Source organism: Oncorhynchus mykiss, chromosome 9 (genome assembly GCF_013265735.2).
Source record: "Oncorhynchus mykiss isolate Arlee chromosome 9, USDA_OmykA_1.1, whole genome shotgun sequence".
NCBI classification, from domain to species: domain Eukaryota; kingdom Metazoa; phylum Chordata; class Actinopteri; order Salmoniformes; family Salmonidae; genus Oncorhynchus; species Oncorhynchus mykiss.
The window spans coordinates 39807073-39834725 of NC_048573.1; the positions used below are offsets into that span (position 1 = coordinate 39807073).

A 27653-nucleotide genomic window follows, 5' to 3' on the forward strand; every position below is an offset into this window, starting at 1 on the left:
AATGGAAACAGGATGCACCTGAGTTCCATTTCAAGTCTCATAGCAAAGGGTCTGGATACTTATGTAAATAAGATATTTATGTATTTTATTTTTAATACATTTGCACACAAAAAAGTGTGTAGATTGATGAGGGAAAAAATGTATTTAATCATTTCAGAATAAGGCTGTAACGTAACAAAATATGGAATACTTTCCTAATGCACTGTACACTCATACTATATGCCCAGCGCATATTGTGGACTCACTCAGTAACCATTCAGACAGTCTTCACACACACAATACATTTCAAAACACAATGATTCTTTGGACATGATTGTCTTTAATAACTTATTTCGGTAAGGGTTTATTTCTGCCAACTACAACACAATGATTCACATATTTGAATGAGTATATACAGAAATATGCATGTCGCACGATGAATCACATTACGAGCATATAGGCCTACAGAAATTAATACATACAGTAGACATTATGGTTCCCTAACAAAGTAATATTAAGTGGCTAATTTCCTTTCATTTAATCACATACTGATATGCTGTTATACTTACAAGTTGAACAATATTATCACATATGCTAAAGTCAGACAGTGACACACTATTGTACTATAGACGGTAGTACAATTTCTCAAACATGTTACACCCAAAAACGACCTCAAACGGGAATCAAAACAGTCATCGGGGGGGGGGGGGGGGCAAGCCTGGTTCGAAATCATTCAGTCTTTCATGTATCCAAGTGGAGGAGGTTATGAGTCCTCGGTCACTTAGCAATTTTGTGGTTAAAAAGACCAGACATAGGTGGCCCCACTACACACTGTTACCAATCAGAGATCCTGAGATGCTGTTGGTTCCAGTCATATTGTTGATATTAGTAGACCGACATGTGGGTCAAAGGGTCTGTTCGATAGACCTGAAGTCAACACTGTACAGTCAAGACTATAGTCAGTGTACCAACTCTATACAGTGCAATACTTGTCAAAAGACCAACACAGCTCCAGCAACCGCTGGTTCTCTCCGTCCCGATTGGCTGATCAGGATTCTGACTGAGAAAACACAGCAGAGCTAACATGCCACGTTTACTATGAAATGAAAGTCATTCAAACCCATTTCTGGTGGCAGCTCAGTTGGGAGAAGTTTGAAAACACATTCGGATGGTGTTTCGTGGTACATTGAATAACTTAATTTTTGAATTTTTTATAGAGGTTGAGAAATGTTTGGCGTGATTTTGTTCCCGGTAACAGAACACAGAGAGAACCTCTTGTCAAAATGCATTTTTGAGGAGCAGGTAGAAGGGCCCCTATTTTAAAATAGAGACTATCTGATCAATAACCTCATGCTTTATTTCACGAAGAGGAATCTTTGTATAACCAAAACGAGTTCACTGGACAACATAACAGCTCGCTTCACTGCCTACAATCTACTAATATAACAACATATTGGAATCAGTTTTGGAAATGACGCCAAAAGTTGTATCAGTAGAGCTAGAGGTAGGAAATACACAGATACTTCTATATGTACACACATGGCTGGGTGTTATGATCATGTGAAATCAGCTGTTGTTGTTTATTATTAAGGCTGGGTTAGACTCTAAAGGCCATAGAGCACGGCTGAGTCACACATGCCTCAGTACTGTCTAGACAATGACATCATACAGCGAGTACAAAAGCATCATAAACTCTGCATGACATCTGTAGCGGTTTATCCCAGTTCATAGAAAAATTGAGTAACGCTGTCATGAAACATGCACAGATTCAGGTTGGCTAATTGGCTAGCTGGGCAACATGCAGAGTGAGATCCTTTGTTCGTAAGCTGACAAGACGTCTTATAGGAGAGATGCCAGGGCACGGCTATGACGACGCTCTAGGTCAGCATTACGATGCCACTGTCGAGTAAAGTGGGACAGTACATACACAGACACAGTGCTGGTCAATACCCATACAGGAGTATAAACTACTATGCGTTCTAATCACAGGAGCGTATGAGTGGGTGGTCACCATTGGGAGCATGGGGCTGAGCTATACAGTAAGACTTGGGCTACAGGGGGGGGGGGCATCATTGGCCACGTACGGGTGCAGGGGGAGGGACGCTAGACGGCTGCATGCAAATATACGGGAGAGGTACTGAACACAGTGTTCGGCCATCTGTGGAAAGAAAAGGAAATCGATCGTTAGGAGACAAGCTGCAAACAGGGGAGAGTAATTCATCCCTTCGGCATGTGTACTGATGACATCATTTGCGGCGAGTTAATGTGTGCATGCGTGTTAGTTACCATGTCATTAACTTGCAGCGGTCTCCTGCTGAATGATGTAGAGTCTGCCTGGGTCGTCCACCTTACTGCCACAGTGCACATCACTCCTACACACACACACACACACACACACACACACACGATTCAATACTGTAGTGTTGGAGAAGCAGCAGTTGTAGTAGTACTAATAGAGTAACAAAAGCTAGAAGCAGTAATTAGTCTCATTGCAATGCTTGTACAATATACAGTTGAGGCGCCGATATGCTTACCTGTTGTCATTGACGTCTACGGTGTTTCCTGTTCATGAATATAACAGGGAAGAGTGAGCATTAGTGTGTATAAAAACACAAAACACTTTCTTTCCTGATAATCAATAACCTAATTACAAGCTGTTAGCCAGTGTAACATATAATGTACAGTAAAAAACACAAAACAAAAACAGACCTGGTGGCGTGGGTGACTGTTTGAACTGTAATGGCTCTGGGACTCACCGTTATCCCTGTCTATGTTGAGTGGGTAGGACTCCAGCATGTCTGCGGGATTGACTGCTCTGTAGCCCAGCGCCGTGGACACTCTGCTCAACACAGAAAACAGGACACAGTCACACCAAAGTCTAATAACACACCAATACAAGTCAACTATTCCAAGCTAAAGGAACTTAACACGAGCGTGAGATGGGACTCACGTGTTGGTCGGGACGGAGCTGATCTGAGAGATAGGTGCCGTGGTCTGTTCTGTGATGGAGCTCTGGAACAGGGCATTACTGTAGGTGTTGGCCGGCTCACTGGCACGCGTGTAGAACGGGTTGGTGGGAGAGCACACCGGCAGCTGCTTCGGTCGCACTGGTTTGGCTGCAGGATGACAGTAATGCTGAGGTCAATCAATCAGTCAATAACTATTCCATTATTAATTTATTATTCCGTTGATCAATAACTGCCTATGTAGCTCTCCATCCAATAAATAGCGCAGAATCACAGTCAGTAGAGCTATATTTGGAGCGGGTGCGCTACCGATCTGTGCAGCATGGGGGCGCCTCAGAGCGTTCTTGGTCCTCATGGCTTCTTTGATGCGGTCCACTTCCTTCTGGTAACGACGCCTGTCGATCATGGCGCCCTCCTTGGCGTCCCTCAGTGCCGTCTCCAGGGCCTTAACTCTCTCAGCAGTAGACCGAAGACGTTTCTCCAGCTTTGGAAGCTCACAACGCAGATCTGCATTGTCACGAACCAGCTACAGAGAAATACAAAGAGAGAGAGAGGGAAGGGAGGAGAGAGAGAAGAAAAAAAAAAAGAGTGACACAAGGGAAGAGAGATTTATAGCAGGGAATACTGATTGATCAGGGGTGGATAAGGTAAGAGAGGGCGGGTTGAGACTGGGTGACGCCAGTTTGAGAGAGATGAGGGGAGATTGTATGAACAACAGGGAAGGAGAGGAGACTGCACACTGACCTTGACATAAAACGGATGCGTTTCATGACTCATCAAAAGTGACATTTAGCCACACACGCCCGCTTTCTTTCAATATTATTGTGTCTTGTATCACGGAGGTATTTTGAATGGAAATGTCTCTTCTCTCATAACCCGTAGCATGAAATCATGTAAACATTCCAAGGTAAATGCACGGTGTAACCTTTCCTCTTTCGGTTCGTGCCAGACTAAAACAGCTCAGAACCTGTCTCTGTGAGTACGGCATCACACAAACGGCTCACTCTTTTCCTCTTTCAAACATCTCTCTCTGTTTCAAACATCTCTCTCTGTTTCAAACATCTCTGATGTACAACAACAACAAAGACCGCATGCCAAGAAAGAGAGTGTTAAGGAAGCCTCGAGCCGTGTGTGTCCCTTTTAGAAGCCTTATGCGTAGTGCCAAAAGCAGAGGGACATTTTAGGTTAAAAAAATATATATATACAGAAGAAAAGGGGACGCCAAGCCTGCTGGGAGACGGAAGCGAAGGAGAAGCGAGGGCCTGTACCTGCCGGGTGTGCTCTTAACACACAACAACAGAAACCCAATACACACACATCCATGCTCACACACTAAAAAAGCACAAGAACAAGAGGTGAAAAAGAGACAGAGACAAGAGGGGCTGAGTGTGCGAGGGAGGGGGGAAAGGTGAGAAGGGAACGGGGGGCGAAGGTAGGTCGCGATGTAGGACCATGGTGGGTGTTCACACTCGGGAAGCAGGAGAGAAGTTCCTGGTGTGACCAGTAAGCTTTTACTTCATCAAAACAAGTCAGATGACACAACTATCCTGTGAGGCTCTCACCTGTTTGTGAACCTTTGTAAGCTGGTCCAGGTTATTCTCAAGAAAGGAAATCTTCTGTTTCTGGGTGCAAGACCCCCCACTGTCATCAGGCTCCATTTCGGAACTCTGTGGACGAAAGAAAAGAATTGGAACAGAGAGAAATAACGAGAGAGATGGGGGGGGGGTGTTTAGTGCCCTGCATAGTGATTAGTGCATCTTCTGTCTTTCGCCATCTCTAGCTCACTTTTTTAACCCGCGACGTGAGGTCTTGAACGAACAGCTTGCGCAGGTTGTGGAGGGTCTGGAGCTCCCGGGCCTGAAAATAGAGATGGAGAAGAAGAGTAGTCAAAGGGAGGAAAAAGAGGGAGAAAGTGGAGGAAAGAGAGGTAGATGCAGAGAGAGAAGAAAAGAAGCAGATGGGGCGAGAAAAAGAAAGAGAGGAGGAGGGTTCTGAGAGCGATACAGAGAGAGGGCCACTCACGACGGTGTCCTCCAGCCCTTTGAGGTCCTGCTTGGTCTGCTCATGGCGTTCATGCAGGAATCTGACAGGAAGAGAAAACCCATCGTCATCAGCAACATCCAAATCAGAATACATTTCTTAACTTTGTGACTACACGTTGTGCCAGTGTGTGTGTGTGTGTGTGTTTGTGTTCAGACTTACGACAGTTCCTCCAGCCGCTCGCTCTTGCTGCTGTCCACGCTCTTCAAACGGTCAAAGTCGGCAAGCACCTGAGCCAACTCAATCTGCAGCTTCTGGTTATGACTGAGAGAGGGAGAGAGAGAGAGGATCATGTTTAATAAGAGAGAGAGACAAAAAAAATGTAATTGTTTTTTTTACAGTGAAGTGAATATTTGATTTTTATCTCATCAACGGCACATAAACTGAGAGGGTTACAGTAGTCTTGATGACACTGACTCAGTGAGGTCATCGATGATCCTCTGCTTCTCGTTGATCTCATCCCGCAGACGGGCCATCTGCCTTTGCTGGAGACCACGGTGAGAGTCCCCCTGCTGCCGAGGAACCTTCTGAACCACCATTAGGAAAATAACAATGTCAGATTCCTTTCATTTTTGCTCGTTAACAGGTGAAACAATTAGCATTATTGGAGTCAATGTTTACCTTGACGTTACCCTCCTCGGTCTCACCCTTCTCTCCATCCTTCTCCTCAAGCAGAGAGTTATCTGTGACACACAGAGAGAGAGATGTGTAAGGTCTGGTTTCCCCACCCGGGGCCTGTAGCCTGGCTGATGTGAGGGTGGATGGTGTGTGTTACCCGGGTGCTGCAGCTTGGCCAGCTCCTCGCTGAGGGAGTCGTGGCTCTCCTCCAGCATCCTCTTCTTCTGCTCAACACTCTGCATGTACTCCGTCAGAGAGCGGATCTTCGTTTCATGCTGCGAACGGCCCCGCACAGAGTCACTTGGCGCACAAGCACGCTCCCATCGACACAGCTCATAAAATGTCTACACGTTTTGTCAACAACGTGACGGAAGAATGCATTCATTGTGTACGGCGGTAAAGTGCGTCTATGTGTGGATCAGAGGAGGCTGGTGGGGAGGATCTGTAGGAGGACGGGCTTCATTGTAAATGGCTGGAATGGAATTAATGGAACAGAGGCATAACGTGTGGTTTCCACATGTTTGATGTGCTTGATACCATTCCACTGATTCCATTCCAGCCATTACAATGAAGCCCGTCCTCCTACAGCTCCTCCCCACCAGCCTCCTCTGGTATACATGGTGTCAACATACCATATGTATTTATATACATATACATATGCTGTGTAGAGTATAGTCATTCGAGCTGGTTGTGATGTTTGCGTACACTGAGGTGCCCAGTAGAGCTGGAGGCTGACCTGTGAGATGAGGAGCTGGCAGGAGGAGAGCTCGCGGCCCGTCTCCTCCATCTTGCGATGACACTCCAGCTGCAGGTTCTCCAGCTGGCGACAGCGCTTCACCATGGACTTGACCTCCGACTTGATCTTGCTGATGTAGAGACGGGCCACCGTGAACTCCTCCTCGATCGCCCCGCTGATCTCCACCGGCTGCAGCAGAGCGAGAGAGAGAGAGAGAGAGAGAGAGATTAGAGAAGGATGGGGGAGCGAGGGATTGAAAGAAAGGCTCACAGGGTGGGTGAGAGATGGAGGGACGAGGGGGATGGGGATGACGCGCATACTGTGTACAAAACCGCTCTCTCCCTCTGCCCATCTATCTAACGATTCTATCTCAGTGGCTCCAGAGGGGCAGTAAGAGATGGAAGTAACTCACCAGCTTGATCTCCCCGTTGCCCACGATGGTGCTGAACTCACTGAGGTCCCTCATCAGGCCGTTGAGGACGTCGGCGATGCGCTTCCTCTGCTGACCACTCACTTCCTGCATGTGGGATAGCTCCGCCTCCAACTCCATCAGATTGGCCTGCACAGCAGACAAGAGAGTTGGGCAAGATGATTGAACGGGGGCAGAAAAAAAACAATAGATAGGCTACAGATTTACTTTGGTAATTTCAAGTAGAGCAATGAATCCATAAAGCCCACAGACTTCATTCAACACTTCATAGAAAAGCATTGTAGACTTTATGTCCATTCTATGCCTTGTATTTATATGCCCTGCTGAACCCACCATCTTCTGGGCCAACTGGTCGGCCAGCAGCTGGTTCTGCAGGCCTTTCTCCTCCACCTCCAGGCTCTTCTGGTCGTAGTTGATGGCCAACTCCTCAAGTGCCTGCAGCACCTCCTTCACCTCTGTCTTGGCACAGTTGCTCTCCACCTGCAGGCGGCCCAGCTCCGCCTGCACCTTGTCCCCATCCCCACGGGACGACGCCAGCAGCTAGAAGACAGAGAGAGAGAGAGAGAGAAAGAGAGACGATCACGTGAACACAGCCTCACAAACATGATCATACGTAGGAACACAGTACACATACTCTGACAACACACAATATTCGTAATACTCATATTTTACACAGTACAACCAGACACAAGACACACACAGAAGGCCTGGATTTAGAATTGGCATTTGAGTCATCCCCTGCTGTTGCTATGACAACTGTTCACAATTGAAAGATCTGCTGCCTCACTGAAAGGGTAGGAAATGTATCAGATTATGAACTATATTTAGAGTAGATTTATAGAGGATTCCAGGTTATTCGTTTGCTTGGTTATAATTCTACAACGTCTTCTGTATAGGCCTACTGTACATCCCCATAAGATGTCACCTCTACCATAAGGTGACCAGATTTCTGAAATTAAAATCGGGGACATTTCCAGTTCGGCGGTCAATATATCATTCAAATATCCAATGTTATTATCCATGACATTTTTAAAAAGAGGGACAATTCCGGTTTCATGTATTTAGTCTAACAGGTACACTGTGATAGAAAAAAACAACTACATTACAGAAACACTACAGACAAGACAGAACTGTCCAATCTGAACAGCCATTCAGTGGTCCTGGTGGCCTGGGTAGAACTGATCTGAACAGCCATTCAGTGGTCCTGGTGGCCTGGGTAGAATAAGAGCAGAAGAGAACATGAGCAAAATTGAAATTGAGAAGAAAAAAATATACTATTGTCTATGTGAGATACTTAATATAATAAATAAATAAGATGATGATGAGATTGGTAACTACATAATATACTTATACCAACCTAATCTGTATATTTCTTAGAAGAATGTATCTCCTTCAGGATTGCTATGTCTTCGGCCAGCTTCTCCATGAACTCCTGGCAGAGGAGGTTGAAGTTTGTCTTCACAATAAGCATGGCCTTGATGGTAGGAACAGTGAACCTATTTCTTGCTGCTGTCCATAGATCATTCATTTAGGAGAACACTCTCTCGACTGGTGCTTTACTTCCAGGTAAGCACATGACAACAGAGGCTAATCTAGCCAGGTTAGTGTGTGAGATGTCGTTCTCTTTGAAGTGGGTAACCCTTTAGGAACTCTTGCAATCCAGTAACCTCGTCAAACAATGCATCCTCATTGATGGCCACAATGGGGCATTTTTCCTGCAGTGTGCCTGCTGCCTTCTGGATCTCTTCACGCTGAGGTTGCCTTTTTAAAAAGGAGACCATGTAAATATTTTAGATTATCTGTGTGCTTTCCCCATAAACGTGCAAGTAGTTCACAGCCGTAGTGAAGAATGATTGGGATGTTTTGAGAAAGCTCTCTTTAGACATGGCTCCATTGTCCTCCAGCTCTCTCAGAAGTCCTCTGACCAAAACTGGAATGAAGTTGCCATCACGTCTTGCAGTCAATTTTGCCTCAATGTTTCTCAGAATTGCAGCGGACTCCACAGCACAGCGGTCCTGGCCTTCAAGCATCTTGATTGTGTCACCGAATACGGTCAGGTTTCCATTGACAAAGGCCAGCCAAAGTTCAGTCAGTGGATCTTCGAACATTGTTCGCAGGACAACAGGGCATTTGTCTTCAGAAAGAAAAAAAGGATTTCAATGGCACATACATTTTCAGCGCTCTTTCTAGAGCAGGGAGCATGGACAGCCAGCGAACATTTCTGTGTCCTAAAAAAAGCTCTTCAGTCTTTCTACTCCAACGGTGAAAATGTCCAAATATCTTTGTGAGCAGGTACTCAACATCAAGGGGAATCATATCCAAAGCTGTTCTGGCCGTGTTATGAATGATGTGGGCAGGACAACCTAAGCTAATCACCTCCCACTGCAGAGCATTTTTAACTTTGGTATGGACATTGACCCTCCCCAGCCTATTCAGTCCTCCAAAGTTGGTATTTGTGTTGTCGGCAGAGAATGCCACGACTTTGTTTTCCAGGTTACATTTTTTTAATGACCTCCAGGACCTCAGCTGCAATTTCCTCTGCTGTTTCTCCTTTCAATTCAACAAAACCAAGCAGGTTTGTTTCCACAGATGTGTTGCCATCATATATCTGACTACTATTGGCAGCAGCTTTACATGTCCATGATTGGACGCATCAATGGACAGGGACACAAATTCAACCTGGTCTAGGTCCTGTGTTACCAAAGTAGTTGCCCACGGTGCTAACACGTTACTCACTATGGCTTCACATTTTGTCCTAGCACATGTAAACTTCGGCTCATAAAGCTTTCGTGTCAGTTGTGCTGTTGCAGCCCAGAGATCTGTAACTATGATTGTGTCGCATAGTGTGGTATGCAAAGACATCCCTCCTGCACAGCTAAATCATATTATTCTTGGGAAGGCTCTACCTTCTTGCAGAATGTGGTGACAGAGGACATACCAACACGGGCAATCAGGGAGGCTTTATGCTTTTTCGACTGTTGATGTTCTACCACTGCCGTTCGTCCCCCGCTGCCAATTGAAAAAGAGGAATTACAAAGGGTGCAGTAAACCATTCTATTGTCTTGACCTGAGCGTATAAATGGACATTGTCTCATGTCATTGTGTCACTCTTAACTTTTTCTTCTCCTCCAATCTTTCTCCTACTCTTTTCTTCACTCCTCTTCCTGCCTTTCCTTCTCTTTACCTTTCCACCTCACTCTTCCACACTCTCCTCGCTTCACTCTTTTTACTCCCTTCATCTTTCCTTCTCCTTCTCCAATCTGTAATAATAAATAGTACACTATTAGATAAACTACTTTGGTTAACAGATTCCCATTGCTTGCCTCACTTTTGTATTTTATCTCAAAAATATTGGTTGGAATAATAAATTGGCAGTCTCTGTAATCATATCTTTACCTTTCCTCCTCTTATCTCCTTCACTCTTCTTCCTATCCAGTCTTCCTCCTCTCCTTCCTCTCCACTCTCTAACAGAAAACATTATGCGAATGTTATCCATGAAAATGTCAAAATATTTTCACACTACTTATTATAATGCCAAACCATTAAAATTGTAATCTACAAATAAATATTCTCATAATTAATTGTGCATTCATTTAATATAATCACATTTTCAAAATAGCCTGTCCACTGCATGTTTACATGTGAACATTTTTTAGCCTAGCTACCATGCCAGTAGCTAGCTAACCTAACTAGATAACTTAGTCGACATAGCTCATGTTAGCTAGCATAACCTATTTAAAACCTTGTAAAGCAGATCATCTATCTATATAATACATTGTGACATTATAACATCATTAGCTAGTATCTCAAATGATTGTAACTTACCTGGCTTGAAAAGACGTTTGTGGTGATGTTGTGGATTCACTTGACACTTGCTAAGCTTCTGGCGGAGTTTTCCACAGAAGTTTTCTCTAAAACTAGCGCGAGCAAGTAGTTAGTAGAAGAAGAGTGAATGAAGATGATATAGTGAGCAGCCCCCTCTGCTGGACAAAATAAGCACAACGCGATTGAGAGATCAACCGGCAGACTCTGCTGTCCAGTCTTTCTTGCCACGTAAAATATTATTTAACTTTGCAGTCTGTTTTTAACGCAGAGTTAAAAACGGGGACATTGCCGGGGACAGGCCACCAAAAACGGGGACTGCCCCCGGAACACGGGGATATAAACCAAGTTTTAGCATGGACACTTCCATTGAGGGCTTCCACCATTTTAAAGAGGTCAACAGGGTGGGGATTCCTATGGGTTGGGAGAGATGATGATCAGAGCATTGTCTTCATCTTGAAATTGGGTGCTATGATCTGTAAATGGCTTTAAGCTTTATCACTGCCATCCAGTGGTCACAATAAATGAATGACACACAAGATCTGGTTCAGGACTCTAGCGCTGCAGGTGGCAGTACATCACCAATATTGGCTGTACACTTTTTTCAAACACTTTAAAATGGAGATAGCCTCAATGGGTTTTGACTAGATGTTATACAGCTACGGTCAGAAGTGAGTTTTTCCTAGCTGGTTAGGAGAACTTATGCAGCAGGTTAGGAGAATTAGGTTAAGGTTAGGAAAAAGGTTAGAGTTAGGGTTGGCCGCGATGAGAACCAGGCTTCCCTAATCGGAAAGCTTGGTGAAGCCTGGTGAGATCAATGGCTCAAAGGAGTGGAAAACCCCAGTGTAAATCAGTGACGTTTTCGCAAACACTTCAAACCAATCAAACGCCTGGCTTGGGCGGAGCTCCAAAGGCGCTCAGCAGAGTCGTACCGTAGGAGCGACAGTGTGTGACGATGGCCAGGAAATCGCAGATGAAAAACTCTAGCATTTTTGTGGCGAACCCTACGACTCTAACAGGAAACAAACACAACCTTTTGACAGGTTAATCGTCTTTATTGCAACAGGACAACACACTGGCGGAAAACCGTGACGAACATAACACGCCTTCTACGGGCATGTGTGGGGAGGGTAAATGTAACATCCAATAAAAATGCAACCGTTGGAAGCCGGTGGACCATTGTAGCCGTTTCGACCTAACATAGAATTCTCCAGACCTGAAGGAGGTGTGACAACAAGGTTTTTCGAGGTATGGCTACACACTTGGCGAAAATCCACACATTTTCGCTGAACGTGCAACTTTTGACGTCACTTTGACATAAGATGTATACCGTCTACCCATGACTGCCTAAATGGCGCTGCCCGTGCTATAATGGCAGATACACAAAGGTGAGACCTCCTATGCCTCTACCACTACCCCCCCCCCCCCCCCCCCCCCCCCCCCTAGTGCTCATAAACACAAAGAGCACTATATCCTACGATAGCATTATACCAGCACGTATAGATTCAGGATCATCAAGATTTTATATCCCAATAAAAAGCGGACATATTTGTTAATAAGACCGTTGCATGAACGAGAGATGCCTGGACAGAGATACATACAGAGAGGGGAACAGAGTGTGTGTCCAGAGTGTGTCCTCACCTCATCCTGATCCAGCATCTGCTCCTTCAGTTTCTCAACCAACTGGCACTGCAGGTTGATCTCATCATCCTGTGGAGAAACACACACTTTGGTCACTTGGTCTGCTAGTGGAAATATGGACGTTAGGAACCCCTTCCTAATATTGAGCTGTACCCCCCTATCGCCCGCAGAACAGCCTCAATTTGCTTCGGGCATGTACTCTACAAGGTGTTGAAAGCGTTCCACAGGGATGCTGGCCCATGTTGATTCCAATGCACAGTTGTGTCAAGTCGGCTGGATGTCCTTTGGGTGGTGGACCATTCTTGATACAAACGGGAAACTGTTGAGCGTGAAAAACACAGCCGAGTTGAAGCTCTTGACACAACCTGTGCGCCTGGCACCTACCACCATACCCTGTTCAAAGGCACTTAAATATTTTGTCTTGCTCATTCACCCTCTGAATGGCACACATACACAACCCATGTCTCAATCGTCTCAAGCCTGAAAAATCCTTCTTTAACTGGTCTCCTCTCCTTCATCTACACTGATGGAAGTAGATTTAACAAGTGACATCAATAAGGGATCCTATCTTTCCCCTGAATTCACCTGGTCAGTCTATGTCACGGAAAGAGCAGGTGTTCTTAACGTTTTGTAACACTCAGGGTATGTAATACCCTTCAATGTGTGTGTGTGTGTGTGTGTGTGTGTGTGTGTGTGCGTATGGCGTGGTGTATGGTGTGTTTCAACAGGCCCTGACCTTGTCGTCCAGCTGCTTGTAGAGCTTGCGGATCTCCTCCTCGTACTTCTGACGCTCCTCCTCGGAGATGCGCACCACGATGGAGGAGGTGTCGTTGTCCAGGATCATCACGGGGCTCCGCTCCTCCACCGACTCCAGACGCACCACGTCCGCAGTGGTCCTCTCCGTCTCAGGAACGTTCTCCCCTGGAGGAGCATGAGGAGCAGACGCGTCAGCTCTTTAAGAGATCTGGCTTCCGATTCATCGGTCTAGCTTTTTCCAGGAAATGAAATGTCCGTGTACCTTGCTCCCAACCTCAAGCAGAGTTCAAGGGAACATCAAGAATATGCATGCCAAGCATGTCCTTTTTAAAGTATGTTAAGAGCATAAATTCAATCAACATTCAGGGAGGAGAAGAAAAAAAACTATCATTAACAATAAAACAAAGTAATAGACTAGGAATCCTCAACCATGATAAATGCTCTCCAGCTCTGTGTTTTACAGTGTCTCACCGTTCCTCCAGCGGTTGAGCTCAGCCTCCAGCCTCTGAACCGTTTCCTTCATGGTTTTGTTCTTCTCCTTCTCCTTCTCGTACTTCCTCTTCCACTGATCAGCCGTCAGCTCCAGATTGACGGAGGCCGTGTTCCTGATGGTCTTAGCGCTGGAGGGCAGGGGGAACGTTAATGACATTAATGACATGTTGAAGCGGTGGCTTCAACGGCTTCTATTCATCGCACCAGTAATATCTGCATATTCAACAGCTTATACTCATCATACCAGTAATATCTGCATATTCAACAGCTTATACTCATCATACCCGTAATATCTGCATATTCAACAGCTTATACTCATCATACCAGTAATATCGGCATATTCATATTGGAACAAGTGAATGTGAATACGAGTTAAGGAAATATTGCATGCTAAATCATTTGACTTTGGACATATTGGTACATTGGCCCTTTCTGTGGAGAATTGACAGCTGACACTGCTGACATGGTACATTGTCAATGCAGGGAGAAGACAAGATGGGGGCACAGTGTTTGTTACCGTTGTCCAAACATCAGGGTGGACTTGGTCTCAGCGTCGTTGAAGCTGGATGGAGAGCAGCAGATGAACATGGTGGTCCTACAGTTACCCCCCAGAGAGTCCTGCAGGATACGGGTCATCTTGCTGTCACGGTACGGCACGTGGGTTTTCTAGCAAACAAAACAGGAAGAAGGGATGAAGTGAGTAAGTGCACTCTTTCGAATAAAAGAAAAGGGGTTCCTAAAGGGTTCTTCGGCTGTCCCCATAGGAGAACCCTTTTTGGTTCCAGATCTCCCAGGTCACCCTCTGTGGAAAGGGTTCTACATGGAACCCAAAAAGGTTCTATCTGGAACGAAAAGGGATCTACCTGGAACCAAAAAGGGTTCTGCAAAGGGTTCTCCTATGGGGACGGCAAAATAACCTTTTTAGGTTCCAGATAGCACCTTTTTTTCAGTTGACGGCAGAGTAAGGCCAGGAGAAGGTAGGCATTGATAGGTATGTGTGGTGAGTTGGCATTGACCAGGCTTCAGATGGGTTATGGCATGGATGGCAGGGAGATGATTGTACAGTGAGTTGGTACTGGTGGATGTGTGCAGGGGCTGGATCGACATTAGGGTGACAGGTGTGTAAGGTAGATGGCTTCACTGTCTTGGACTCACCGTCCCTTCAGCCAGTGCAGAGATTACGTTGCCCAGGGCTGACAGAGACTTGTTGATGTTTTTGGCCTCATCAAGAACGGCACCCGCAGCGCCCGTTTTGCTGACCTGAGAGAGAGAGAGAGAAAGGGAGTGGGGGAAGAGAGAGAGAGAGAGAGAGAGAGCAATAGAGAAAGAGAGAGAGAGCAATAGAGAAAGAGAGAGAGACTTAATTACTGACTGTGACTCAATGACCTTTGGAAAGGTCAAAAACCCCAGTGTCACTGTGCTTATAATGTCAGCTCTGTCACAATGGCATATGCAGAGTAGACTGACCCATAGTCTCTCTCACCTCAGCCCAGCTAGATAAACCAGACAGACAAGGATGTGAAGTCTTACCTTCTCACTACCAGCCAAGTCCACCAGGTAGAGTTTCCCACACAGCTTCTGCTCCGTCTCCACGTGCTCCTGCTTGATGTTGATCAGGAAGATGCTGTGACTGCGAGAGCTGTGCTCATTCATGTCTACGAGGAGGGAGAACAACACGGAGGCGAATGAGCATCTTCATGTCAATATGCACAACATCTAATCTAGTGTTTACAGAGATGGTTTTACATGTGGATTGTTTAATGAATGCTTTTCTGGTGAATTTCACTGATATAAGATTGAAATGATCGGTATGTTTTTTTAAATTATTTTCTATTTAACCTTTATTTAACTAGGCAACTCAGTTAAGAACAAATTCTTATTTACAACGACGGCCTAGGAACAGTGGGTTAACTGCCTGTTCAGGGGCAGAACGACAGAATTGTACCTTGTCAGCTCGGGGATTCGAACTTGCAACTTTTCGGTTACTAGTCCAACCACTAGAGTACCCTGCCGCCCCTACCAAACCCTTTTCAGGACAAAACTCATATCTGAATCCTTCTCCTGATGCGACCTACAGTCCCCCAGAAGAAGGGCTCGTGTTACTTATCTGTTCCTATCTTATTGCACCCACTATTTTACAGTGAGAGTATTACACCAGCCAGCAGACACCCAGGTGGACCATTGCAATTGTGAGCGTCCTTATAGAGATGCTGCTTGTAAGCAGGATACGTGTGAGAAAAAGTCCCGTTATATAAGCCATATAACGAGCCACACGACCCAACTGTCGTGAGACACTTGACGAACCATGCAACTCTCCTGCTAGCAGAAAGACAGGGCGCTGGATTCACTGCAACAACAACAAAAAAGGAGACGGATGAAACGGAACGGACTAACGGAGAGAACGCTCCGAAGGCTTACTGGTGACGGCAACATGGCGGTTGTTCTTCCCCTCGTCAATGACATCCATGACCTCGTCAGGGCTGGACACAAAGCGCTCGGTGCAGCCCTGCATCACAGGGAAGGGGGGGGGGGGGGGGCGACAGCGGAGTGCGGTGATAAAAAGGGTTAATAATGAATATGCATACTCCTCTTCCCCTGGAAAACGTTAGGCACCGTTAGGAACGGACGTAGGTGTAGCTAGTGACAAGTGGGCATCGTCAGAACCCACCTTCACGTATGGGATCTTGTTCTTATCCTCATGAACAGCCAGGTTAGTCTTGGTCACTAAAAGATACAGGGAACAACCGTTAGGACGGACCATTTTTTGGGGAGAAGATTTGCCTTTGTAATGGCATTAGATGTGGACTTGGTAAATAAAGAACTGTGCACAAACCATCCAGCAGATCCCGAATTTTGTCCATATAGACTTCAAAATATGAAACCTAAGCACAGGAAAGGGGAAAGAGAAGAAGAAACTCAATCAAGGCATCCATACCGTGGCTCCGTGTAAGAGCACCAAGTCATTGCGGTATACAAACGGATGACTACTCTAACACTCTTAGGGAAAAAAGGCACTATCTAGGACCTAAAAGGGTTCTTCGGCTGTCCCCATAGGATAACCCTTTTGAAGAATCCTTTTTGGTTCCAGGTAGAACCATTTGGTGTCCCATGTAGAGCCCGCTGTGGAAAGGGTTCTACATGGAATCCAAAAAGGGTTCTACCTAGGGTTGTGGCGGTCATGACATTTTGTCAGCCAGTTATTGTATTGCAAAAGACTGCTGGTGTCATGGTAACTGGCTGTTAATGAACATAAACAGGTTTAGCATCTCCAGGCCTCCACACCTAGAGGCCTTGAGAAAATGTTCATTTAAAAATGTCTAATAAATCAATTGAACGTACACCACCAAAATAAATACAATGTTTAATTTCGGCAGGTCTAAAGAAACATTAGGATATGAAGAGAATGTATTTCAGAAGAACAGAATATGAGTCGGCCTACAGTATGTTATCCGGGTATGCGCCGTGCCATAGGCTGTAGGCTTGTTCATTTAGCTGACAAGATGTGCTTATAAGTCCGGTGTTATTATTTTACATTGTATGATTTTACAGTAAGAAGAATATAATTGAACTTAACTGAATAAAATATACATTTTATTTTTCCCATTCCGTAGCGAGTGTGCATAAGAAGTGGCTATGTTGAGCGTAAAAATGATCATTTCAAACAGGTCCTATACGTTTAGAATTTTTTGGCAACTTTAGTTGTGAAGGATGCAAACCTTAGAAGGTTTTAGAAATCAGAACATACATGTATATGGACTGCATGATAGGCCATTGATGATTTGAGAAAGTCGCAAAAAAAGCTTGCCTCAGGCTGCACAAGCTGTTCTCTCATCAAGTGATACTATTTTCACCCATCTGACTATTCTCAATTTAATCTTGTCTTCACTAATATGTCAAATTTGTTTCGATTTTCAATGGCCCAATATGAAATGGGTCGGGGAAAAAAAGATGCCATCTGTATGCACTCTAATAGCAAATGGAGCCCACATTTGTGCAGGTTCGTTTTTGACTCATGCTGGGTAAGCTACACTGGTTATTTCACTTCAGCATGGCAGGTGATATTCCACCCAAACTCTGTATGCCATGGGCTCTCCAACCCTGTTTCTGCAGCTACCCAGTGATTCATTTGGGAAACTAAGTGAAATCTGTTCTGGAAAATCGATAGTAAAATGTTTTCACAACTAAACATATTTCATTAATCTGTTGACATCTCCTCTCTCTGCATGCTTGAGAAAGTAATGAAGGGGAGAGGGGAGGAGATGGAAACGCACGGTGGTGAGATATTCTGCCAATAACGGTAGCCTAATGTGACACCCTATTACTACGCTATTCAAAAACAAATACAAATTCACTATAATTGTAGGATTCGTCTGTAAGCCGCACTGCACAATCAATGAACCAACAGCATCGCCTAGGTCTGTGGCCTACGTTCTCTCCTAGACGGGATAGAAAGTTTGGAGTGTGGCATCATGTAACCAGTCCATCTAGTATGCATAATAATACAGTCCACACTCAAAGGCGATTACCAGAATTTGTTACATTTTGGAATATAGGCTAGATCAAAGACATCCGTTTTGACTTAAATCTTAAATCAGTTTTTGTGTATGTTTTTCTACCATTCATAATATGTGGTAGGCTATGTACAGTATAACAGCACAATCCTTCTTTTTTTCCCGAGGTTGGGCTCGTATGCATAAGCTCTAATATTGTGTATGGTTGTTTTTGAATTAATCAAAGTGCGGTCCATTTCGTTGTTAGGCTTTGAAACAACACCCACAACGACCATGTGTTCCACTTCTTTCTTCAAATTGATGAATCACAGTGGAGTGAGTTTTAAAAGCACATACTTGCTTTGATGATAAGTGTTTAAGGAAATGTTTTATTGCATTTGCATTGATGTCAGAGTGGTGAGAGGGACAATAGAACCCTGAGTACCAGGCCATTAGCGACCTGATGGTTGTTAGCGAGTTTGGGTACTACCAATATCCAGAGTGCATAAAAGGAGATTACTGTGACCATGGTCACATGGAATCTTACTGGTATGATAGTAATATGGTCGCCGCAACAGCCGTAGTTCTTACTGCAATTATGGTGCTCCTATGGGGTGCTCCTAAGGGGCCAGCCGAAGAACCCTTTTGGAATCCTTTCTTCTAAGATTGTAAGGGATTCACAAAAAAATGAATCATCCTATATATGGATGAGGAGATGGAGATGAATCCAAACCTTGATGTGGAACTCCAGGTTCTCGTCCATGCCAAAGATATGGTTGAAGATGTCCTCTGCAATCCTGGGGATGATGCCCATCTGATTGGGGTCATGCAGCTTCCCCTATAAAGACATACTGTACAGTCAGTCTCTGGAGTTTGAGAGGTTAATACCTGTTATACGTATATTGTATGAATATTAAAATCCTCATATAATTACTAGCAGTATTTTTCCAATACCATGTACTAGACGGGGTGCAAATGCCCCCAAAGCAACATCCGGGGTATTACATTTAGATTGAAACCAAACGGGAGCCAAATTTATGCTGATTTATAGAGTTATTTCATAATGGGAGATCATCCCTTTTTCAGAAGTATTTGAAAATACTGTATTATGCATATCATTGACTCCCACTGTACCTCCATGGTGTGAGTCTTGCCGGAGGCGGTCTGTCCATATGCGAAAATAGTGCCATTGTATCCACCCAGAACATCTATATAAACAGAGGGAAACCAAGATAATTTGAGGAAATGACAGAAATTAAAACAAATTGTCTTCAGGCCTTCAAGTTTGAAAATTACAAAGACACCAATAACCTTTAATATGAACACAGTTGTGGGGAAACAAAGGCCGCAAGTAGGCTACTAACGTGTGACGTCGCCGACTGATTTAATCCATTGATGAGTCAGAACCTCACATTGACTTCTCTTTTGTCTCTCTAATACACCTCCCCGGACTGTGTGTGGATGTTCATTCTGCCATTGTTGGCAGTATTTTTTCCTTACCCTTGACAATCTGTTTAGCACAGGTATTGTAGACCTGCTCCTGAGTGGTGTTGGTGGGGAAAACCCGGTCGAACACGTACGACCGCCCCTGGGAGACACAAAGAGATTAGGTCAGTTTTGTAAACCAAATACTGTAGCTATTATTTGGAATGCACAGACCAAGACGAACCATGGTATAGACATACTGAAGTGGAAAATAACGAGGGACATTTTCTTGTCTCCAATTGTCTTTCCAACTAGCATTGTTATTTCATTTATATATCCCAAACAAACAAACCATGGAAATGCAATCCAGTTTGATCTTGGTTACTTGTTTATGGATAGTAATAGATGATTTATGTATGTCGATCACTGAATAAATTAACGGGACAGACAAAAAAAATACGCTCAGGCACAATAAGGACAAAAATCCAAAACTGTAGCAAAAATAATCCTGTGACCTAGGATACAGAGTGAAGGTAATACTGTTTAATCTGTCCAGTGCTTACACAGTCACTATGCATGATCACTGACGATGATGAAACAGCCTATAGGGAGGAGGTCCGAGACCTGGCAGTGTGGTGCCATGACAACAACCTCTCCCTCAAAGTCAGCAAGACAAAGGAGCAGATCGTGGACAACAGGAAACGGAGGGCCAAGCACGCCCCCATCCACACCGACGGCGGCCTGTAGTGGAGGAGGTCAAGAGAGCTTCAAGTTCCCTCGATGTCCACATCACTAAGGATCTATCATGGTCCAGACACACCAACACAATCGTGAAGAGGGCACGACAACGCCTCTGCCCCCTCAGAAGGCTGAAAAGACTTGGCATGGGCCCTCAGATCCTCAAAATGTTATACAGCTGCACCATTGAGAGCATCTTCACAGGCTGCATCACTGCTTGATATGGCAACTGCTTGGCAACCAGTATATCATTGGGGCCGAGCTCCCTGCCACTCAGGACCTTTATACCAGACGGTGTCAGAGGAAGGTCCTAAAAGTTGTGAAAGACTCCAGCCAACCAAGACTGTTCTCTCTGCTACCACACGGCAAGCAGCAGCAGAACCAACAGGACCCTGAACATCTTCCACCACCAAGCCATAAGATTGCTAAATAGCTAGCTACATAGTTAACCAAATAGCTACCCAAACAATCTGCATTGACCCTTTTTGCACAAACTACATATTTAACCAAACAGCTACCCGGACTATATGCATTGACTCTTTTGCACTAACGTATCACATATGCTGCTGCTACTCTTTACTATCTGTCACTTCATTCCTAGTTACAGTGCCTTGCGAAAGTATTCGGCCCCCTTGAACTTTGCGACCTTTTGCCACATTTCAGGCTTCAAACATAAAGATATAAAGCTGTATTTTTTTGTGAAGAATCAACAACAAGTGGGACACAATCATGAAGTGGAACGACATTTATTGGATATTTCAAACTTTTTTAACAAATCAAAAACTGAAAAATTGGGCGTGCAAAATTATTCAGCCCCTTTACTTTCAGTGCAGCAAACTCTCTCCAGAAGTTCAGTGAGGATCTCTGAATGATCCAATGTTGACCTAAATTACTAATGATGATAAATACAATCCACCTGTGTGTAATCAAGTCTCCGTATAAATGCACCTGCACTGTGATAGTCTCAGAGGTCCGTCAAAAGCGCAGAGAGCATCATGAAGAACAAGGAACACACCAGGCAGGTCCGAGATACTGTTGTGAAGAAGTTTAAAGCTGGATTTGGATACAAAAAGATTTCCCAAGCTTTAAACATCCCAAGGAGCACTGTGCAAGCGATAATATTGAAATGGAAGGAGTATCAGACCACTGCAAATCTACCAAGACCTGGCCGTCCCTCTAAACTTTCAGCTCATACAAGGAGAAGACTGATCAGAGATGCAGCCAAGAGGCCCATGATCACTCTGGATGAACTGCAGAGATCTACAGCTGAGGTGGGAGACTCTGTCCATAGGACAACAATCAGTCGTATATTGCACAAATCTGGCCTTTATGGAAGAGTGGCAAGAAGAAAGCCATTTCTTAAAGACATCCATAAAAAGTGTTGTTTAAAGTTTGCCACAAGCCACCTGGGAGACACACCAAACATGTGGAAGAAGGTGCTCTGGTCAGATGAAACCAAAATTGAACTTTTTGGCAACAATGCAAGACGTTATGTTTGGCGTAAAAGCAACACAGCTCATCACCCTGAACACACCATCCCCACTGTCAAACATGGTGGTGGCAGCATCATGGTTTGGGCCTGCTTTTCTTCAGCAGGGACAGGGAAGATGGTTAAAATTGATGGGAAGATGGATGGAGCCAAATACAGGACCATTCTGGAAGAAAACCTGATGGAGTCTGCAAAAGACCTGAGACTGGGACGGAGATTTGTCTTCCAACAAGACAATGATCCAAAACATAAAGCAAAATTTACAATGGAATGGTTCAAAAATAAACATATCCAGGTGTTAGAATGGCCAAGTCAAAGTCCAGACCTGAATCCAATCGAGAATCTGTGGAAAGAACTGAAAACTGCTGTTCACAAATGCTCTCCATCCAACCTCACTGAGCTTGAGCTGTTTTGCAAGGAGGAATGGGAAAAAATTTCAGTCTCTCGATGTGCAAAACTGATAGAGACATACCCCAAGCGACTTACAGCTGTAATCGCAGCAAAAGGTGGCGCTACAAAGTATTAACTTAAGGGGGCTGAATAATTTTACACGCCCAATTTTTCAGTTTTTGATTTGTCAAAAAAGTTTGAAATATCCAATAAATGTTGTTCCACTTCATGATTGTGTCCCACTTGTTGTTGATTCTTCACAAAAACATACAGTTTTATATCTTTATGTTTGAAGCCTGAAATGTGGCAAAAGGTCGCAAAGTTCAAGGGGGCCGAATACTTTCGCAAGGCACTGTATATGTACAGTGCCTTCAGAAAGTATTCAGACCCCTTGATTTTTTTCCACATTTTGTTACTGTCACGAATATTACCGAAGGTGGCTCCCCTTCTTGTTCGGGTGGCGCTCGGCGGTCGTCGTCGCTGGTCTACTAGCTGCCACCGATCCTTTGTTCCGTGTTCGTTTGGTTTTGTCTAATTGTTTGCACCTGTTCATTGTTTGGTTGTTAGGGTGGTGTTATTTAAGTTCGTTTAGCCCGCTTCTGTTTGTGCGGGCTTGTTCTTCTGTATTTTGTGAGAGGTGTTAGTGTTTTGTTGGGTTTTTTCGCTGTCCTGTTATTTACCCTAAGGGTACTATTTGTTTTAATAGTTACGCCTGTGTTGGGTATACTATTTTGTTCTTTTTATTTTGGACATTAAAGCGTGTTTTTTCCCGCATCCTTTGCTCTCTGCGCCTGACTCCATACCCATTCACTCATTGAGCGTTACAGTTACGTTACAGCCTTATTCTAAACTGGATTAAAAAAAAACATTAAAAAATCCCCAGAAATCTACACACAATGCCCAACAATGACAATGCGAAAAGAGTATTTATTTTTTTGCAAATGTATCAAAAATAAAATACAGAAATACCTTATTTACATAAGTATTCAGACTATTTGCTATGAGATTCGAAATTGAGCTCAGGTGCATCCTGTTACCATTGATCCATTGAGTCCATCTGTGGTAAATTCAATTGATTGGACACGATTTGGAAAGGCACACACCTGTCTATATAAGGTCCCACAGTTAACAGTGCATGTCAAAGCAAAAACCAAGCCATGAGGTTGAAGAAATTGTCCGCAGAGCTCCGAGAGAATTGTGTCGAGTCACAGATCTGGGGAAGAGTACCAAAAAATGTCTGCAGCATTGAAGGTCTCCAAGAACCCAGTGGACTCCATCATTCTTAAATGGAAGAAGTTTGGCCGCAATCGAGGGAGAAGGGCCTTGCTCATGGAGATAACCACGAACCCGATGGTCACTCTGACAGAGCCCCAGAATTCTTCTGTGGAGATGAGAGAACCTTCCAGAAGGACAACCATCTCTGCAGCACTCCACCAATCAGGCCTTTGTGGTAGAGTGGCGAGGTGGAAGCCACTCCTCAGTAAAAGGCACATGACAGCCCTCTTGGAGTTTGCCGAAAGGCACCTACCTATAAATGACTCTCAGACCATGAGAAACAAGATTATCTGGTCTGATAAAACCAAGTATCATGTATGGAGGAAACCTGGTACCAACCATACGGTGAAACATGGTGGTGGCAGCATCATGCGGCAGTGACTGGGAGACCAGTCAGGATAGAGGGAAAGATGAACGGATCAAAGTACAGAGAGATCCTTGATGAAAACCTGTTCCAGAGCACTCAGGACCTCAGACTGGGGCGAAGGTTCACCTTCAAACCGGACAACGACCCTAAGCACACAGCCAAGACAATGCAGGAGTTGCTTCGGGACAAGTCTCTAAATGTCCTTGAGTGGCCCAGCCAGAGCCCGGACTTGAACCCGATCAAACATCTCTAGAGAGACCTGAAAATAGCTGTGCAGCAACGCTTCCCATCCAACCTGACAGAGCTTGAGAGGATCTGCAGAGAAAAATGTGAGAAACTCTCCAAATACAGGTGTGCCAAGCTTGTAGCATCATACCCAAGAAGACTCGAGGCTGTAATCGTTGCCAAAGGTGCTTCAACAAAGTACTGAGTAAAGGGTCTGAATACTTATGGAAATGTGATATTTCTGTTTTTAAAAAATTGCAAACATTTCTAAAAAACAGTTTTTGCTTTGTTATTATGGGGAATTGTGTGTAGATCTATGAGAGAAAAAAACGATGTAATCCGTTTTAGAATAAGCATGTAACGTATCAAAATGTGGAAAAGGTCAAGGGGTCTGAATACTTTCCGAGTGCACTCTACATACCGTGCCTTCAGAAAGTACTCATACCCCTTGACTTATTCCACATGTTGTTGTGTTACAACTTGAATTAAAAATGGATTAAATTGATTTGTTTTCTCATCAATCTACATCCAATATCCTATAATTACAAAGTTAAAACATATTTTTAGAAATGTTTGCATATTTATTGAAAAATAAATACAGACATATCTCTGAGTCAATACTTTGTAGATGCACCTTTGGCAGTATTTCTGGGTAAGTCTCTAGGAGTTTTCCACACCTGGATTGTACAATATTTGCCCATTACTATTTTTTAAATTCTTCAAGCTCTGTCCAATTGGTTGTTGATCATTGCTAGACAACCATTTTCAAGTCTTGCCTAGATTTTCAAATAGATTTAAGTCAAAACTGTAACCTGGACACTCGGGAAGATTCACTGTCTTCTTCGTAAGCAACTCCAGTTTATATGTGGCCTTGTGTTTTAGGTTATTGTACTACTGAAAGGAATTCATCTCCCAGTGTCTGGTGGAATCAGACTGAACCAGGTTTTCCTCTAGGATTTTGCCTGAGCTTAGATGCATTCGGATTATTTTTTATCCTGAAAAATGTCCCAGTCCTTAACAATTACAAGCATACCTATAACATAATGCAGCCACCAATATGCTTGAAAATACGGAGTGTTGTACTTAGTAATATGTTGTATTGGATTTGCCCCAAACATGACACTTTGTAATCAGGACAAAAAGTGAATTGCTTGCTCCATTTTTTGCAGTATTACTTTAGTGCCTTGTTGCAAACAGGATGCATGTTTTGGAATATTTTTATTCTGTACAAGCTTCCTTTTCACTCTGTCAATTAAGTTAGTATTGTGGCGTAACTACAATGTTGATCCATCCTCCGTTTTCTCCTATCAAAGCCAATTAACTCTGTAACTGTTTTAGTCACCATTGGCCTCATGTTGAAATCCCTGAGCGGTTTCCTTCCTCTACGGCAACTGAGTTAGGAAGGACGCATGTATCTTTGTATTGGTTGGGTGTATTAATAACTTCTCCATGCTCAACGGGATTTTCAATGTCTGTTTAAAAAAAATTGTTACCCATCTACCAACATGTGCCCTTCTTTGCGAGGCATTGGAAAGCCTCCCTGGTCTTTGTGGTTGAATCTGTGTTTGAAATTGACTGTTCGACTGAGGGACCTTACACATTAAGGGGCAACAGTGTATGTGTGGGCAACAGATATGAGGTACTCAAAAATCAGGTTAAACCCTATTATTGTACACAGAGTGAGACAATGCAACTTGCTAAGCGAATCTTTACTCCTGAATGTATTTAGGCTTGCCAAAGGGGTTACGTTTTTATTAATTAGAAAAATCGAATTCCACTTTGACATTATGGGATACTGTGTGTAGGTCATTGAGAAAAAAAAAATCTAAATGTAATCAATTTTAAATTCAGGCTGTAACACACCAAAATGTGGAAAAAGTCAAGGGGTGTGGATACTTTCTGAAGGCACGGTATCTACTTCAATAACCTCGTACCCCTGCACATCGACTCGGTGCTGGTACCCCTTGTAAACATAGCCACGTTATCGTTACCCATTGCGAATCTATTATTACGTTCTACTTTTCTGAAGCAGATGACACGTGGCCAAGAGCTTGACATGGCTGGTCTTGAAATGGGGAAATAATACAGAATGCATTGTAACAGTTAAAGGATGACCCGTTCACGTGTTCATTGTTCAACGGGCTTACATTGAATATCACCCCCCCCTTTAGAAAAACCGAACAAAAGTAGCCCGAAGCTGACCCATTCACATCACTAGCAATGCAGACGCATCGTCACGAACATAAAATCACTGTCCAGAGTGAGGCAGTCAGTCCGGCACAGAGGTAGAGTGAGTCGGTTCTCAACAGGAGAATAATTATTGATCCTCTCCTCCATAAGCAGTTAGATAACAGATTCTTGGCCCGCTGTAAAAAATTATGACTGAGGAGAAGGTCAGCCAAAGGTGTGTCCCTTAACGTCCTCAGTTAAACTCTAAATAAATCCACTCTCTCATTCCACTCGGTCCTGGCCCTGAGGAACCCAACAGACTAGTAGGCCTGTCTGAGGGAATGATTAAGCTATAATACAATACAAGTACAATATGTATGTGGCATTTATTACATAGGCCTAATGCAATCCCTGCCTATACATTTAAAGTACCATTGCCATTACATATACGAACCAAATCATTACAATGAGAATAACAACAGCATATTGTTGCTAAAATAACATTCGAGCAATATTAGCTATTGGCAGGCTATGTAGACCATCCATATAGGCGGCGGCCTGTAGTAAATATCTTGAGCCCATTTCCATTGAAAGGGGTTCATTTCTGTTATCAACAACCTAAGCAAGTACAAGGTTAATGTAAATTGGTAGGTTCTTGGATATGAGGCCTGATATGTAGCCGCAGTAAATAAAACATGTAGGCCTATACACTGGGTGGAAATCAGAGCCGACTGCACTGAATGCTCAACTGATGCCTACGCAGTTTACAGAAATTATTACAGTCAGGTAGCCTAATTTTAATCACAAATTATTGCTATTGGCAGTCCAAACGAAAACAGAAAAAGTGAATCATGTATTAATGAGCATATCAGAAACAAAGTGCCTTACCCCAACGCTGACACTGTCATCTCCCAGAAATGTAGGAATAAATTGATCCCCACGCAGAATCTCCGATTGATTCAGAGGGCGAAAGCGACACAACACCTTGATATTACATTCGGAGGTTGCATCCGCCATTGCGCAAATTCAATTTACGGGGTTGGAATAAAATAGTCGAGAATCACAATTTGCAGGCCCAGTCGACTGTAAAATAAGTAATGACAGACCCGCTTGGATGCTACAAGATACGTCCTTAATTCTTATGTCTTCAAGGCTGAAAAAATATTGCAGCCCAGAGGTAAAGATTGACAGTTAACTACGGAGGAATGACAATTTAAGAGACTAAAAAAAAGATGCTTCGAGCATGTCGCAGCAAAAAAAATTGCCTATGCATATAAACTCTAGTTAAAATCGCAGTGGGTTACATCATTGTAAGAATATACTATAACGTCGAATTCATCCTCTGGCTAAATCTTTAAAGATGGACGTAGTTCTCGGATGTTTTTCTTAGATGTTGTCGTTGTTAGATGATGGCACCACTCGGTCGGGCCTGTTGAAGGTGAGGCAGACTGAGGTATCGCCGGTTTTGCGCTGGGACTCACTGTGTAGAGCGTAGGGCGTGGTCTGTCGCTTCCCTGATGGTACCCGCCTCAGCATCCACGTTATCCAGACACCGGATGTAGCCTATCAGCATCACCACCACGTTCTTCGCATAGGCCTATAACG

General features: G+C 43.9%; 1 protein-coding gene and 1 long non-coding RNA gene across 3 annotated transcripts; both read right to left on the bottom strand.

The window, feature by feature from the left end:
* Positions 1-299: 299 nt before the first annotated feature.
* On the bottom strand, positions 300-27548 carry kif5aa (kinesin family member 5A, a). Of its 2 annotated transcripts, none has more exons than XM_036987961.1 (29): positions 26937-27548; positions 19471-19558; positions 19105-19178; positions 18704-18808; positions 16314-16362; positions 16149-16204; positions 15899-15986; positions 15011-15135; positions 14636-14740; positions 13998-14146; positions 13460-13608; positions 12969-13153; positions 12233-12301; positions 7103-7309; positions 6752-6898; positions 6340-6528; positions 5761-5878; positions 5607-5668; positions 5403-5512; positions 5148-5249; positions 4968-5028; positions 4731-4802; positions 4508-4612; positions 3255-3471; positions 2930-3095; positions 2736-2818; positions 2514-2541; positions 2266-2351; positions 300-2137 (listed from the first exon to the last, which is right to left on the bottom strand). In XM_036987961.1, the coding sequence occupies exons 1-28, from the start codon at positions 27063-27065 to the stop codon at positions 2273-2275; spliced, it is 3117 nt and encodes a 1038-aa protein (XP_036843856.1). In that variant the 5' UTR covers positions 27066-27548; the 3' UTR covers positions 300-2137; positions 2266-2272. The 2 variants fall into 2 exon arrangements, with proteins under 2 accessions (XP_036843856.1, XP_036843854.1); XM_036987959.1 differs by having other exon boundaries at positions 5382-5512.
* LOC110532046 lies at positions 7316-12008 on the bottom strand. Its single transcript, XR_005053242.1, has 3 exons — positions 10595-12008; positions 8127-10233; positions 7316-7981 (listed from the first exon to the last, which is right to left on the bottom strand). It is a non-coding gene; the product is annotated as an uncharacterized LOC110532046 (long non-coding RNA).
* Positions 27549-27653: the final 105 nt, after the last annotated feature.

Bases quoted from the DNA above. Each gene is read 5' to 3' on its own strand.
- kif5aa (XM_036987959.1), bottom strand. From the start codon at position 27,065: ATGGCGGATGCAACCTCCGAATGTAATATCAAGGTGTTGTGTCGCTTT. The intron at 5,879-6,339 runs GTCAGCCTCCAG...GGCCGTTCGCAG, and splicing joins GCCAGCTCCTCATCTCACAG to CATGAAACGAAGATCCGCTC. The intron at 2,352-2,513 runs GTAAGCATATCG...GTGTGTGTGTAG, and splicing joins GTAGACGTCAATGACAACAG to GAGTGATGTGCACTGTGGCA.